General features: G+C 43.2%; 1 protein-coding gene across 6 annotated transcripts in view; it reads right to left on the reverse strand.

Annotated features, from left to right (window-relative positions):
* DLEC1 (DLEC1 cilia and flagella associated protein) overlaps window positions 1-15331 on the reverse strand; it is a 93054-nt gene that overhangs the window by 64387 nt on the left and 13336 nt on the right. For all 6 annotated transcript variants that reach the window (XM_045037881.1, XM_045037879.1, XM_019810935.3 and 3 more), the window contains exons 3-6: window positions 3496-3606; window positions 1754-1944; window positions 1301-1521; window positions 154-232 (exon numbers count right to left, since the gene is read on the reverse strand). In XM_045037881.1, coding sequence (XP_044893816.1) covers window positions 154-232; window positions 1301-1521; window positions 1754-1944; window positions 3496-3606 — 602 coding nt within the window. The remainder of the gene's footprint in view (window positions 1-153; window positions 233-1300; window positions 1522-1753; window positions 1945-3495; window positions 3607-15331) is intronic.

Here is a 15331-nt window from a genome sequence, read left to right on the forward strand (position 1 = left end):
AAGATTTTGGTTTTAAGTAAGCTCTATGGCCAGCATGGAACCCAACACAGGGCTTTGAACTCACAACCCTGAGATCAAGACACGAGCTGAGATCAAGAGTCAGAAGCTTAACGTGCTGAGCCACCCAGGTGCCCCAAGAAATAAGATTTTTACCTCATAAACTGGCCCAACTTCATAATCTGTGAAAAATGCGATTGATGGTTTAGCAAGAAACACTGGAGTATCAGCACAACTGTGGGAGGGCAAAAGAGGGGAGAAAAGCTGTTAACTTCATCCATGTGCTTCATGTAAAATAAATACACCCAAACCGGGGCGCCTGGGTGCCTCAGTCGGTAGAGCACCCGACTTCGGCTCAGGTCATGATCTCACGGTTCTTGGGTTCGAGCCCCGCGTCGGGCTCTGTGCTGACAGCTCGGAGCCTGGAGCCTGCTTCAGATTCTGTCTCCCTCTCTCTCTGCCCCTCCCCTGCCCGTGCTCTGCCTCTCTCTCTGTCTCTCAAAAACAAATAAACGTTAAAAAAAATTGTTTTTTAAATAAATATACCCAAACCATCAGAGATATTCACAAGATGTCATTTACTGGATTTTGTTCCTGTTGTTGAAGCAGGTTACAAAATAATTTTACCCCACGATAGAATCTTTGTGAAGATGCGTACAGCTGCGTGTTTCATTTTCAATATGCATAGAAGGCTTCAGCTTTGGAAGCTCACATAGCAACATCCTAAACTGGGTTTTTAATATGGGTGCTGGTTTTCTTTGAAAATATTAATTTTCTAATTTTTCTTAATAAAAAGGTATTTGACTTATAAGTGTTAAATAGTTTTAAGTCCATTAAAACTATGAACTCATAAAGCAATTCACTCCCTTCATGAGGACAATTAATGAAATAAGCCAAAGGCACTCACTGAAAGAAAATCACAATGTATGTTTGTTATTTGTCATTAATCAAATTTTAAGTATTTTTATTCTTGAGTTTCTATTCCAAGACATAGGAGTGCAACAGAAGAACATGTGGCTACGGAGATTCCTCCCATCTGACCAAGACTGTCCAGAGGTGAGCAGAGGACCAACACTAACCCGATTCCTCAAACCCCCGGCAGGTCAGAAAAGCACAGTCCAGGCCTCTGGGGGATGTCCGAAGGCCAGGCCTGTGGGGAGCCCGGAAGCCCTGCTCTGCTCTGATACTGACACCCTGTCCCCCCAAAAGTCTAGGATCCTCTAGGATCCAGGCCAGACCCAGGACCTTCTGGGTCCTCCAACGGGTCTGACTTTCTGATCATACAAGTCAGGGAAAGACCCACCTCTCCACTGGCTCTCCACTCTGGAGGTGTCCTGTCAGCACTGGCTTCTTCGGAGGAAAGAGGAGAGACGTGCCTCCACGTGGCGTGTTAGGAGGGAAAAACCGGGGGTTTTTAAGGAAGCGGATCCGATTGTCCATTCTGGCAAGCAGAAGTCGCTCCAGTTCTCTCTGGGGCACAGGTAAGTGGTTCATCCAATTCTTATTCTTGGGCGGACCTGTTTTCTTTGAAACACACACACACACACACAAAAAGAGAGTCAATGACAGTCAGGGGGACTGGGTGTGCCGGCATTTGGCCAGCCGCACGACTCACGGGTAATCAGGGCAAATCCTCCCCCCTATTTCGCTGTGGATCCACAACATCCTGTGTCACCTGGAACTCCTTCCCCAACCCCCACAACCTCCCTGTGCCCACTGCCCCCACACCCCACCGCGCCCAGGCTTCCACACCAACTTGGACAGTCTTGCGCTTGGCCTCTAAAGATGAGTCCCATGTCAGGCTGTCCACAGTGTAGTCCAGCTCCTCGTCAGACTTAGTGAGCATCTTCCTGCAGGGATCTTCAAGCTTCTTGGTCAGGTGCTTCTTTGGGACAGAACGCTTCTCACAACTGAATGTGAGTTTTGAACATCCAGGGACAGAGACGCCTGCGGCACCAAAGAACCAAACTGAAAGCTCCCACAGATGAAGTGGACATTTCTAAGATGCCTAAATAAAACCACCAAAGCCACTTTGAGACTTTTTCCTCAACGTTCACATTTATTATACTAGATATAATTGCTCTTCAGCATATAAATTACCCCTGGGACTTATTCTACGTACTCGAGACTTAGGAAGAGAGTGTTACAGTATTTGTTTGATTGTCAAACATGGTCAAAGAACATGAGTAGATCGCTGCCTGCCTGTCCGCCTCTAACGCAGGTACACATACCCTGTGTGTGAACTTGCTTTTCAAACAGTTCACAGGAGAAATCAAAGTTTGTATTAGTTTTGTATACATATACGTATAAGTTCATCCCCAAAAGGTTAAAGGAGAACGCACATTGCTAGCAAGAATGCAATGAAACTGGCAGCGGTGCAAAACTTAGTAAATCCTCAATACATGTTAACTCTATCCTTATTCATCTGCATAACACCGAATTTCTAACTACCTTCACAATATTAAGTGGCTTGGTATCGCGTGACACTTAATTCTGCTACCTCTCTCTGGTCTGCCTTCTCTGTGCAGCTCAGGTCATCAATGGAACTCTGTTCTCATCAGCACCCTTGATTCTCTGGATCACAACCTTCCCGCCCCAAATACCCTTGTTGGCTCCAAAGCCTCAGACTGGGTGGCTGGCGAGCTCATCTTCCAAGCCTGGTACCGCTGGGCCATCTTGATATGTGGCCGCGGAATCCACAGAGCAACTTCCCCCTGTCCATACACTGACTCTCCCAAAAGTCCACCTCCCTGCTTAAACCCACAACCAAGCTCCCACCCCACTCACTCTCAAAAGATCTTGCCTCCCACATTACAGGAAACCGGCTCAACATCACATACACATCGTTCTCTGGCTCCCTACTCAGTCTTCTCACCATACTCATTAAAGGAAAAAAAAGTTGTTATTTTCCTACATGGGGTATGGAAAAACCCCACGGTCCATGTTGTGACTCCGTCAGGAATTTGCTCCCTTACTTATCTAGGTTTTCACACCCTCCCTCTCTTGGTTCATTCAACCACTTTTCTTTTCTTTTTTGAGAGAGGGGGAGTGAGTATGAGCAGGGGAAAGGCGGGGGGCGGGGGGTAGAGAGAGAATCCCAAGCAGGCTCCATGCTGTCGGTGCACAGTCTGACGCAGGGCTCGAACTCACAAACTACGAGACTATGACCTGAGCCGAAATCAAGAGTCAGATGTTTAACCAACTGAGCCACCCAGGTGCCTCCAGCTACTTTTCTAAACATTTTCATATCTCTCGGTGTTAAGCAGCTAAGAAGAATGCATATTCCACCCTGAGGAGTTGAGACTTTGGTCTTGCAGGTGTTAGGGAGTTAGAGAGGAAGTGGAATGCTTAGAACTGACCCTCCCAATAGTCATTATCAAATTAAACAAAAGGGAAAAAAATCCGTGGGGAAATGGCAGCCAAGGTGGCCCGTGCAGTCCTGCTACAGAACACCCCTGGAATGATACCAAAGGCTCGAACAGAGTACAGAAGCATTACCTTTAGGTGCAGAGCAAAATGGTACGGTATCACTGTAGTAATCATCCGGGCAGATCAAATGATGCTTCTGTAGCAACACACTGTCCACACACCATCTGAAGATAGACTTCACTACATAGAAGGGAATAAGGACAAAGGTGTTTCAAGCATTACATTAAAGAACCTGAACCCCAAGTTTTTCATCCTCCAAACCTAAACCAGCTCACAAACTTCTTTCTCAGAACCCTGTGCAATCTTGAGATTAAAGAAACTAATCATCAAATGATTACCAGCCACTTAAAAGAAGGCAACCATCAGACAAGGCTGTGTTGTGGTATTATTTGAGCTAACATACTGTGTGACTCATGGAGAGGTCTGTTAACAAAATATAATGAAGGAAAGTATGGTAGATCAAATAAATGGCCCCAACCCCTCACCCTTCTCTATATCCACACCCTTTGCCATATGACTTTGCAGTTCCTACAAGTAGAGACAGAGTACACTTCTTCACCCTTGACTTTGGCTGTGTGATGTACTTTGGCCAATGTTGGTAGGGGTTTGCACAGCTGAGCCTACTCTCTTGAGCCTTTTCCATCATGAGAAGAGCTTCCCTGCCCTTGAGAAGAGCTCCTGCCTCTTCACCTTGGACTCTAGCATGAATCCATGTTAAGCAGACTTGAGCCCAACTTGTAGCAAAGAGCCAAGTTCAGCTGGGCCCACAGCTTAAAGCTGGTCTAGCCAGCCAAGACTGGCTAGATCAGCCAACCCCAAACAGATCTACTGACAGACAAAAGAGTAAAATATCATTTAATGAAGTGGGAAGTCAAGCATTAATATCCATGGTTGTTGTTGTTGTTGTTATTGTTGTTTTGCCTCTCTCATCCCTGAAATGCAGCTAGATCAACACCAAACCATCTCACACACCTAGAAAACTGACCTGAGGATTCACACAACAACCTGCACAACATGAACCACAGAACTCAGCAGGTATGTGGCGTGGAGAGGGGAACTCGGGGAGAGAGAACTTTGGAGGGCAGGGAGCTGTTTTTGCTTGTGAGGAGAGGACAGAGACGGGGGGTGGGAAAGTACAGGAAAAGCACTCCTCCTGAAAATAGCTGGAGAGAAAGAGAAAGAGTGGCAACACCTATAAAGGACTGAACACGAAGGAGAAAGGAGAGGGTTTAAATACCATTAAGACTCTATAAACAGGGGAGCACAGAGTCTGTGACTCTGCAGCTTGATACCTGGCAGAGCTCTGGTGGGAAGGGCGAATTCCCAGGAGCACACAGCAGGGTTCGAGGGGTCTTTGGGCAACACAGGCAGAGGCGGTTCCCCTGCTGAGAGGACATTTGGTAGAGGCTGTGAGGCCTCCCCACAGGCAAAGCTTCCAGTGGACCCTGGAGAACAGCCACGTTTGTTGGTGTTGGAACAAGGATGTTAAGGGTGAAGCCTGGTGCCAGATGTGTGTTGTGATTTCCCATAATCCCTAAAACACTGCTGCTACACGATCCTGTGAACTTTCTCTGGGGCAGGCTAGTACCCAGCCACAGTCTCTGGGCATCTGCAGCAGTGCGGTCATGTGAACGAACATTCTGGGGGGTGGGCAAGCTCAAGGAGACTCATCCCCAGAAGGTCTGAGCTGGTCAAAACTGCAGGACCCTCAGAAGTGAGTTTTATCTCAGCCCCATCTGAGATAAAACTCAGGAGGGAGGTGCCACCTAGCAGGACGATGGCTTGGTCGCAGACAGTGTAGAAGTGGGGAATGGACAGAAGCCTGAGACAATGGAGGAGTGCTTGATTGCCAGCTGGGGAGGGTACAGAGTTCTGATACTAGAGACTGGGTAGGTGGGTGACGCCATTTGACCCCTCCCGTGCATGCACGTACACACATATACGTGAAACAACGATCCACCCCAGTAAACTAAGCAGCACCATCTATGGAGAATGGAGCTACTACACCAAGCCCCACCCAACTGGGCCAACTGTGCTCTAGAGGATCACCACAAATCTCTCTGCCTGCTAGTTTATGGCCTATAAAGTGCTTCATAGTTTGATTTCTAGGGGAAACTGGATGTAATTTCAATCATATTTCATTCTGTTTGCTGGCCCATCATTTCAAATTTTTTCCTTTTCTTATTCTTCAATACAGAAAGAGGAAAAAATTTATTTTTATTTACCATTTTCATAAAAAATATTTTTCTTAATTTTTCTCTACTATATTTTTTACTTCGTTGTAAATTTTCCTAATTCTATTTTTACTTTCATCATTTCATTTTATTCTAGTTTAATGTATTCATTTTTAAAAATGTTTTTATTTATTTTTGGGAGAGAGAGAGAGACAGAGCATGTGCGGGGGCGGGGGGAGGGGGGTAGAGAGAGGGAGATACAGAGTCCAAAGCAGGTTCCAGGCTCCAAGCTGTCAGCACAGAGCCCAACACAGGGCTCGAACCCACGAACTGTGAGATCATGACCTGAGCTGAAGTCGGACGCTCAACCGACTGAGCCACCCAGGCGCCCTTAATTGTATTCGTTTTTTTAAATTTTCAAATGATTTTTTTTCCCTTTTTTTCTCTTTTCCTTTTTTGTCTATTCTATCAAGATTCTTTCAACAACCAGACCAAAACACACCTAGGATCTAGCATCCTTCATTTGATTTTTTTGTGTTGTTTTTAATTTCTTAATTTGTTTATTTATTTTATTTTATTAATTCTTTTTCTCCCTCAAAACGATGAAATGAAGGAATTCACTCCAAGATATGACAGCTTAATCAACAGAGATACAAGCAAGATGTCTGAACCAGAATTTAGAATCATGATAATAAGAATACTAGCTGGGAGTGAAAAAAGCATAGAATCCCTTTCTGTGGAGATAAAAGTGGTAAAATCTAGTCAGGAGGAAATTAAAAAATGTTATAACTGAGACGCACTCTCAAATGGATGCCATGACAGCAAGGATTGACGAAGCAGAGCAGTGAATCAGCGATATAGAGTATAAACTTTTGGAGAATAATGAAGCAGAAAAAAAGAGGGAAACTGAGGCAAAAGAGCATGATATAAGAATTAGAGAACTCAGTGACTCATTAAAAAGGAATAAAATCTGAATCATAGGGGTCCCAGAAGATGAAGAGAGAGAAAAACGGGTAGAAGTTTTATGTGAGCAAATCACAGTGGAAAACTTTCCTAACCTGAGGAATGACACAGACATCAAAATCCAGGAAACGCAGAGACATCCAATTAGATTCAACAAAAACCAACCATCAACAGTACATATCATAGTCAAATTCACAAAATACACAGATAAGGAAAGAATCATGAAAGCAGCAAGGGGAAAAAAGTCCTTAGTCTACAAGGAAAGACGAATCAGGTTTGCAGCAGACCTATGCACAGAAACATGGCAGGCCAGAAAGGAGTGGCAGGATATATTCAATGTGGAAAATTGGAAAAATATGCAGCCAAGAATTCTTTATCCAGCAAGGCTGTCATTCAAAATAGAAGGATAGATAAAAAGTTTCCCAGACAAAAACTAAAGGAGTTCATGACCACTAAATCAGCCCTGCAAGAAACTTTAGGGGGGTACTCTCTGAGGGGAGAAAAGATGGAAAACAACAAAAACAAAAAAAGACCAAAACCAACAAAGACTAGAAAGGACCAGAGAACACCACCAGAAACTCCAACTCTACGGGCAACATAATGGCAATAAATTCATATCTTTCAGTATTCACTCTAAATGTCAATGGACTAAATGCTCTAATCAAAAGACACAGGGTAACAGAAGGGATAAGAAAACAAGATGCATCTATATGCTGTTTACAAAAGACCCATTTTAGACCTAAAGTCACCTTCAGGTTGAAAGTAAGGGGATGGAGAACCATCTATCATGCTAATCATTGCCAAAAGAAAGCCAGAGGAGCTATACTTATGTCAGACAGTCTAGATTTTAAAATAAAGACTGTAACAAGAGATGAAGAAGGGCATTATATTATAACTAAGGGGTCTATCCACCAAGAAGATCTAACAATTATAAACATTTATGCTCCAACATGAGAGCACCCAAATATATAAGTCAATTAATTACAAACACACAGAAACCCATTGATAATAATACCATAATAGTAGGGGACTTCAACATCCCCACTTACGGCAAATGGACAGATCATCTAAACAGGAAATCAACAAGGAAACAATGGCTTTGAATGACACACTGGACTGGATGGACTTAACAGATATAGTCAGAACATTTGATTCTAAAGAAGAATACACATTCTTCTCGAGTGCACATGGAACATTCTCCAGAATAGATCACATATGTGGAACATAAATCAGTCCTCAACAAGTACAAAAAGAACAAGATTATACTGTGCGTATTTTCAGACCACAAAGCTATGAAACGCAAAATCAACCACAAGAAAAAAATTTGTTAAGACAACAAACACTTGGTGACTAAAGGACATCCTACTAAAGAATGAACGGTCTAACCAAGAAGTTAAAGAGGAAATTAAAAAGTACACGGAAGCCAATGAAAATGATAACACCACAGCCCCAAAACTCTGTGATGCAGCAAAAGTGGTCATAAGAGGGAAGTATATAGCAATACAGGCCTTCCTAAAGAAGGAAGAAAGATCTCAGATACACAACCTAACCTTACACCTTAAAGTGATGGAAAAAGAACAGCAAATAAAACCCCAAACCAGCAAAACAGGGGAATAAAGATTAGAGCAGAAATCAATGCTATTGAATCCAAAAAACAAACAAACAAACAAACAAATAAACAAAACAGTAGAACAGATCAATGAAACCAGGAGCTGGTTCTTTGAAAGAAATAACAAAATTGATAAACCCCTAGCCAATTTGATCAAAAAGAAAAAGGAAAGGACCCAAATAGATAAAATCACGAATGAAAGAGGAGAGATCACAACCAACACTGCAGAGATACAAACAATAATAAGAGAATATTATGAGCAATTATATGCCAATAAATTGGGCAATCTGGAAGAAATGGACAAATGCCTAGAAACATATAAACTACCAAAACTGAAACAAAGAGAAATAGAAAATTTGAATGACCTATAACCAGTAAAGAAATAAAATTCGTAATAAAAAATCTCCAAAAAAAACCAAAAACAAACAAACAAAAAAACAAGAGTCCAGGGCCAGATGGATTTCCAGGGGAATTCTACCAAACATTTAAAGAACAGTTAATACCTATTCTTATGAAGCTGTTCCAAAAAATAGAAATGGAAGGAAAACTTCCAAACTCATTCTATGAAGCCAGCATTACCTTGACTCCAAAACCAGACAAAAACCCCACTAAAAAGAACTACAGACCAGTTTCCCTGATGAACATGGATGTAAAAATCCTCAATAAGATACTAGCCAACCAAATCCAACAATACATTAAAAGAATTATTCACCATGACCAAGTGGGATTTATATCTGGGATGCAGGGCTGGTTCAATATCCACACATCAATCAGTGTGATTCTTCACATCAATAAAAGGAAGGACAAGAACCACATGATCCTCTCAATAGATGCAGAGAACGCATTTGACAAAATATAGCACCTTTCTTGATAAAAAAAAAACCCTCAAGAAAGTAAGGATCATATTTCAAGATCTTGAAAGACCCAATGCTAATCTCATCCTCAATGAGGAAAAACTGAGAACTTCACCCTAAGTTCAGGAACGTGACAGGGATGTCCACCCTCACCACTATTATTCAACATAGTACTGAAGTCCTAGCTTCAGCAATCAGAAAACACAAAGGAATAAAAGGCATTGAAATGGGCAAGGAGGAAGTCAAACTTTCACTCTTTGCATATAACATGATACTCTATATGGAAAACCCAAAAGATTCCACAAAAAAACTGCTAGAACTGATGCATGAGGTCAGCAAAGTCGCAGGATATAGAATCAATGCATAGAAATTGGTTGCATTTCTATACAATTGTAAAGCAATAGAAAGAGAAATCAAGGAATCAATCCCATTTACAATCGCACCAAAAACCATAAAATATCTAGGAATAAACCTAGTCAAAGAGGTGAAAAATCTATACACTGAAAACTATAGAAAGCTTGTGAAAGAAATTGAAGAAGACACACACACACACACACACACACACACACACACACACACACGGAAAAATATTCCATACTCATGGATTGGAAGAACAAATATTGTTAAAATGTAGACACTACCCAAAGCAATCTACATATTCAATGCAATCCCGATCAAAGTAACACCAGCATTCTTCACAGAGCTAGAACAAACAATCCTAAAATTTGTATGAAACCAGAAAAGACCCCGAAGAGCCAAAGCAATCTTGAAATAGAAAAGTGAAGCTGGAGGCATCACAATCCCGGATTTCAAGATGTATTACAAAGCTGTAATCATCAAGACAGCATGGTGCTGGCACAAAAACAGACACTCAGGTCAATGGAACAGAATACAGAACCCAGAAATGGACCCACAAATGTATGGCCAACTAACCTTTGACAAAGCAGGAAAGAACATCCAAATGGTGCTGGGAAAACCGTACAGCAAATGCATTAGAATGAACCTGGACCCCTTTCTTATACCATACCCCAAAATAAACTCAATATGGATGAAAGACCTAAACGTAAGACAGGAAGTCATCAAAATCCTAGAGGGGAAAGCAGGCAAAAACCTCTTTGACCTCAGCTGCAGCAACTTCTTTCTCAACGCGTCTCTGGAGGCATGGGAAACAAAAGCAAAAGTGATCTATTGGTATCTCATCAAGATAAAAAGCTTCTGCACAGCGAAGGAAACAACCAGCAAAACTAAAAAGCAACCTATAGAATGGGAGAAGATATTTGCAAATGACATATCAGATAAAGGGTTAGTATCCAAAATCTATAAAGAACTTATCAAACTCAACACCCAATAAACAAATAATCCAGTGAAGAAATGGGCAAAAGACATGAACAGACACTTGTCCGGAGAAAACATCCAGATGGCCAACAGACACATGAAAAAATGCTCAACATCATTCATCATCTGGGAAATACAAACCGAAACAACAATGAGATACCACCTCACAGCAGTCAGAATGGCTAACATTAACAACTCAGGCAACAACAGATGTTCGTGAGGACGTGGAGAAAGAGGATCTCTTTTGCACTGCTGATGGGAATGCAAACTGGTGCTGCCACTCTGGAAAACAGTATTTAGGTTCCTCAAGAAAGTTATAAATAGAACTACCCTATGACGCAGCAATTGAAGTACTAGGTATTTATCCAAGGGATACAGGTGTGCTGTTTCGAAGGGGCACTTGCACCCCAATGTTTATAGCAGCACTATCAACAATAGCCAAAGTATGGAAAGAGCCCAAATGTCCGTCGACGGATGAGTGGATAAAGATGTGGTGTGTGTGTGTGTGTGTGTGTGTGTGTGTGTGCGCGCGCGCGCACGCACACACACACACAATGGAGTATTACTCAGCTATCAAAAAGAATAAAATCCTGCCATTTGCAATGACGTGGATGGAGCTAGAGAGAATAATGCTAACCAAATCAAATCAGTCAGAGAAGGACAAATACCATATGATTTCACTCATGTGTGGAATTTAAGATACAAAACAGATGAACATAAGGGAAGGGAAGCAAAAATAATATAAAAAGAAGGGGAACAAAACATAAGAGACTCATAAATACAGAGAACAAACTGAGGGTTGCTGGAGGGGTTGTGGGTGGGGGGATGGGCTGAATAGGCAAGGGGCATTAAGGAAGACACTTGTTGGGATGAGCACTAGGTGTTATACATAGGGATGAATCACTGGAATCTACTCCTGAAATCATGATTGCTAACTTGGATGTAAATTTACAAATTAATTAATTAAATTTTTAAAAATATCCATGGTTGATGATCCAAGGAAGAGTGGTAGAGACACGTTATTTAGATGTATCAAGAAGAATCAAAGCTGAAAATGGCCACCTTTGGCAAGTGGACTGAGGCTGGGAGAGGTGGCATGGAGGATTTTTTTTTTAGAGCATTTTTAGGTTCTTAGCAAAATTGAGAACAAAGATGTCCCATATACTCCCTGCCCCCACACACGCACAGCCTCCTGCATTATTAACGTCCCCACACTAGAGTGGTATGTGTGTTACAATTGACGATCCCACACTGACACATCATTTTCACATAAAGTCCTTGGTTTACATTACAATTCACTCTTGGTGGTGTGTATCTAAGGGTTTGGACAAATTTATAATGTCATGCATGGGGGACGGCTTTTTATATTTCATCCGAAGCTTCTCTAAACCATTTGAGTTTTTAAAATCATGTATATTAAGAGTTTGATTAAAAAATAAGGAATAAGTAAGATGAATGGAAGACTCAGAAGTCTTCAAAGTTTGTTGTTTGCTGCATTAACCAACATGGTGCCTGTAACTGGCCTCGCCCTTTGGAGTTTCCCTATAACCCAGGATATAGGTGAGACAAGTGAAAAATATGTGTTTCTCCCATGATATCTGTTAATTTAGGAGTTTCAAGATTTTGCTTAGTTACTGTTATAATCAGGGTTCAATGACGAAAACAGAAATCACTCTCTGTGGATCATATAAAGAGCTAAATGTAGGGGATGATGGAAAGGGAGACAGAATGTCAGGGAAGCTATTGCTGCTTCGGCCAGCAGCACTGAGGTAGGGAGTTCTCAAGAAGTTATCTGGAAGCTGCTGTGAAATTCACAGCTGCTCAGTTATCTGCCTGCTACTGCTTCTGGAGAACAGTGACCTCCCCTTCCAAAACTCGCCCAAATCTCTCATGAGCGACCTAACCTGGAAACCTCGGGGAAAGGTGCATTCTGGGAAACGTGGTCCTTGGCCTCTCCTGTGCAATAGAGACCTCAGCAGAGGGTGGCGGGAATGCCAAGTTCTGTTCCATCCCAGCTCCCAACGACTTTGGTATTGGCCTTTTTGAAATATTAAAAGATAAAACTTCCATTCAAAGGGCAGGGGGTGTGTGGTATCCTCTTCTCTTCTGATACCATTCTCTCCACGGTCCTCCCCCGGGCTGTGGGCAGTTAGGTGTTATGTCTGCAGAAGCAGGGGGCAGTTCATTTGTCAGATCTTTGGAAAGTCTCTCTCCATGTCTGGCCTGGATTATGTACCAGGTGAGCCTTGGAAAACCCTGCACTGGCCTCGTGACCATCCTCCATCACCTGGGAAGAGTGGGCTGCCTACACCGACCCTATACTCTTGAGCATGGCTCTGTTCCATTCCCTAAGAGATAATGTGGGCAATTTACCAGCAAGGGAAGGGAACGGAAGCACAAGATGTTCTGATCCTCTCTCCGCCTCCCCTCCCCGACTGGAGAATTTACATGTTTTTCACCTTGTGACATTTAGCAAATAGAGAAAGGCTGCCTCTGTGCCTAAAAAAGAAAGGTTTCAGGGGAATGTCATCATCATCAATCACCGAAGTTATAAAAAAGGTTTGGGGCACCCGGGTGGCTTAGCTGGTTGAGCATGTCTTAACTTCAGCTCAGGTCACGATTCCAGGGTCATAGGACTGAACCCCAAGTCAGGCTCTGCATTGAGCGTGGAGCCTGCACCTGCTTATGATTTCCTCCCTCTCTCTCTCTCCCGCCCCCTGCCTCTGCCCCTCTCTCCCCAACTCACACACTCTCTAAAACAAAAAAAAGTTCCTGGGTCACCTCATGCTCCTCCATTCCCCCCAACTGCCACCCAGAAGCAGGAACCAGAGGGATGTCCATGGAACTGGATTAAGATCTTTACTTCTGCTACTTTTGAAATAAAAAAAGAGAAACATTACCAGCGGAAGGCTGAGAAACCAGAGCAGATAATGTCTGATTATAACTATATTATCTTGGGTAAAAAATGAAATGAAGGTCATTGAAAAACTCCCCTGACTGAGGTTGCTCAGTTCTCAGTGTTTTATTTCACTTTCACTTAAAAACAACCAAACATTTCATCCCCCTTGATCTCTAGCCAGAAGAATCCCACCAAGACAGGAAGAGCATCGGACTTCTGGGGCTCAGGGGACATCAGGCAACCGATAATACCTCCTGAGAATCTGCTACCAATAATCTCTGCCAAGTCCACGGTGGAGGGAGGGGTGCTGGCAGCTACACAACTCTGCTGTGGGGTGGGGGGCACAGGACGAGATACAGAATGTGCATCGAGTGTTCACTCTCCACTGGGCTGGGCCTCAGAGGTGGCAGGCCTGACCAAGGTTAGGGCCTCATACCCAGGGCCACGCCTTGAGGGAAGGCATCTACACCTGTGGGACACCAGGCCTGCTCTGGTCACCAATCCTTCCTCCTCCTCCTGATAGAAGCTGAGCTCTGACAGCAGACTCACTCAAGTTCAAATGTGGGCCCCAGTACTTCTGAGTTGTGGGAATTTAGGGAAGTTATTTGACCCTTTCTCTCAGTTTCGTTCCTGTAGCTATAAACTGGAGAGGAAACCTACTTCGCAGGGTTGTTGGAAGGATTCAGCGGGATAACCTAGGCAACGCATCTTACACAGCATCTGGTCCCTAGGAAGACCCCGTAAGTCTAATGCCTTTCTAAGCCACTCTCTTCCACCTCTCCCTCCCTCTGGGCCACAGATATGCGGTCTCCCAACCCTAAAAGCATAGTCCCTTCTTCCTATTGCACCAGAAAGTGATGATTTTCAGGGATGCAGGAGGATAGATCAAAGTCTTTGGGGACAATAAAGGGAACCACGCCTCCTTGGAGAAATGGCTGATTGCAGGTCCGGGGCAAGAAGATAAAGCCTGGAACATCTAACCATTCTAGAAAATAAGGAAGTTATCAAAGACAACTGCTATTGTATCAAAAGAGTTAGGAGGGAACTTGAAAAAGCTCCAATAGGCCCAAGATGGGACAATGTGAGCATTAATAAAGATAATAAATACAACTGTAGTTATGAAATCCACAAGTTCATAATGATACTAAAAATCAACCAACACACCTCATTAGTCACTTTTGGAAATGCTCGGGGAACCAACTCATTATTTTAAAAACAGGAAAGAATTAATCCTGCCCATCAATGATAATCACAGTAGTTGCTGAAAAGCTTCCCCATGGAGTAGAAGTACCCCATACCATTAGCGTGTCATTATAACTTACAGCCCCTAATGAGATAATGGATCCAGGCAAAGGTTGCCAGCATCATGAAGAGAGAGACATCAGAAATCAAGTGCCTCCCGAAGGCAGCACACAACAAGACCTATGAAGTAGTCTTGCCCTTTCGCCCACAAAATAATCGAACCTAGGCCTCATGAAGTCTCTAGAACTACTCACTCAATTGCAGGAAATACAGGAACCAGGAGACCAGGTTAAATGACACCACAATATTGAAATCAGCAAAATCAAGACGACGGACAAGTCTACAGGAAAACAACCCGATTTCTTGAACAAAGAAATTGATCGAAGAGAGTGTTGCCATCGAGGTGGCTGTCTGAGAAAAAGGTTCTCAGTGAATGCTGGCGGTTGTGGTGACGGAGCTTTGAGGAGGAAGGAGAATCGGTGAAATCTGACCGTACCTCTCCACGAATACTCACCAGCTGTAGTTTAATTTGGAGAATTTAATGGGGAAAACCACAACAGACACCAGCTTGACCAGGTGGTCCAGGTTACCATCACCTGTGCCTTCTGACGGCCGCAGTGAGAAGAGCACCGCACGCCTACTGTTGGTGTTACCAAGAGGGAGTCTGAATCCGGCCACAAGGAAACATGAGAGCCACAGAATGAAAGGCTGGCCAAGAACGTCAGGAGAGGATTCTGAGACGGCCAGAAGCCATCTCCCCGCTTAGACAAGAGCTGCACTGGCAGAAGCAGCCTAAAGTAACTGTTCTGGAACGCTGGAGTCTACAGAA

This window comes from Felis catus, chromosome C2 (genome assembly GCF_018350175.1).
Source record: "Felis catus isolate Fca126 chromosome C2, F.catus_Fca126_mat1.0, whole genome shotgun sequence".
Lineage (NCBI taxonomy): Eukaryota > Metazoa > Chordata > Mammalia > Carnivora > Felidae > Felis > Felis catus.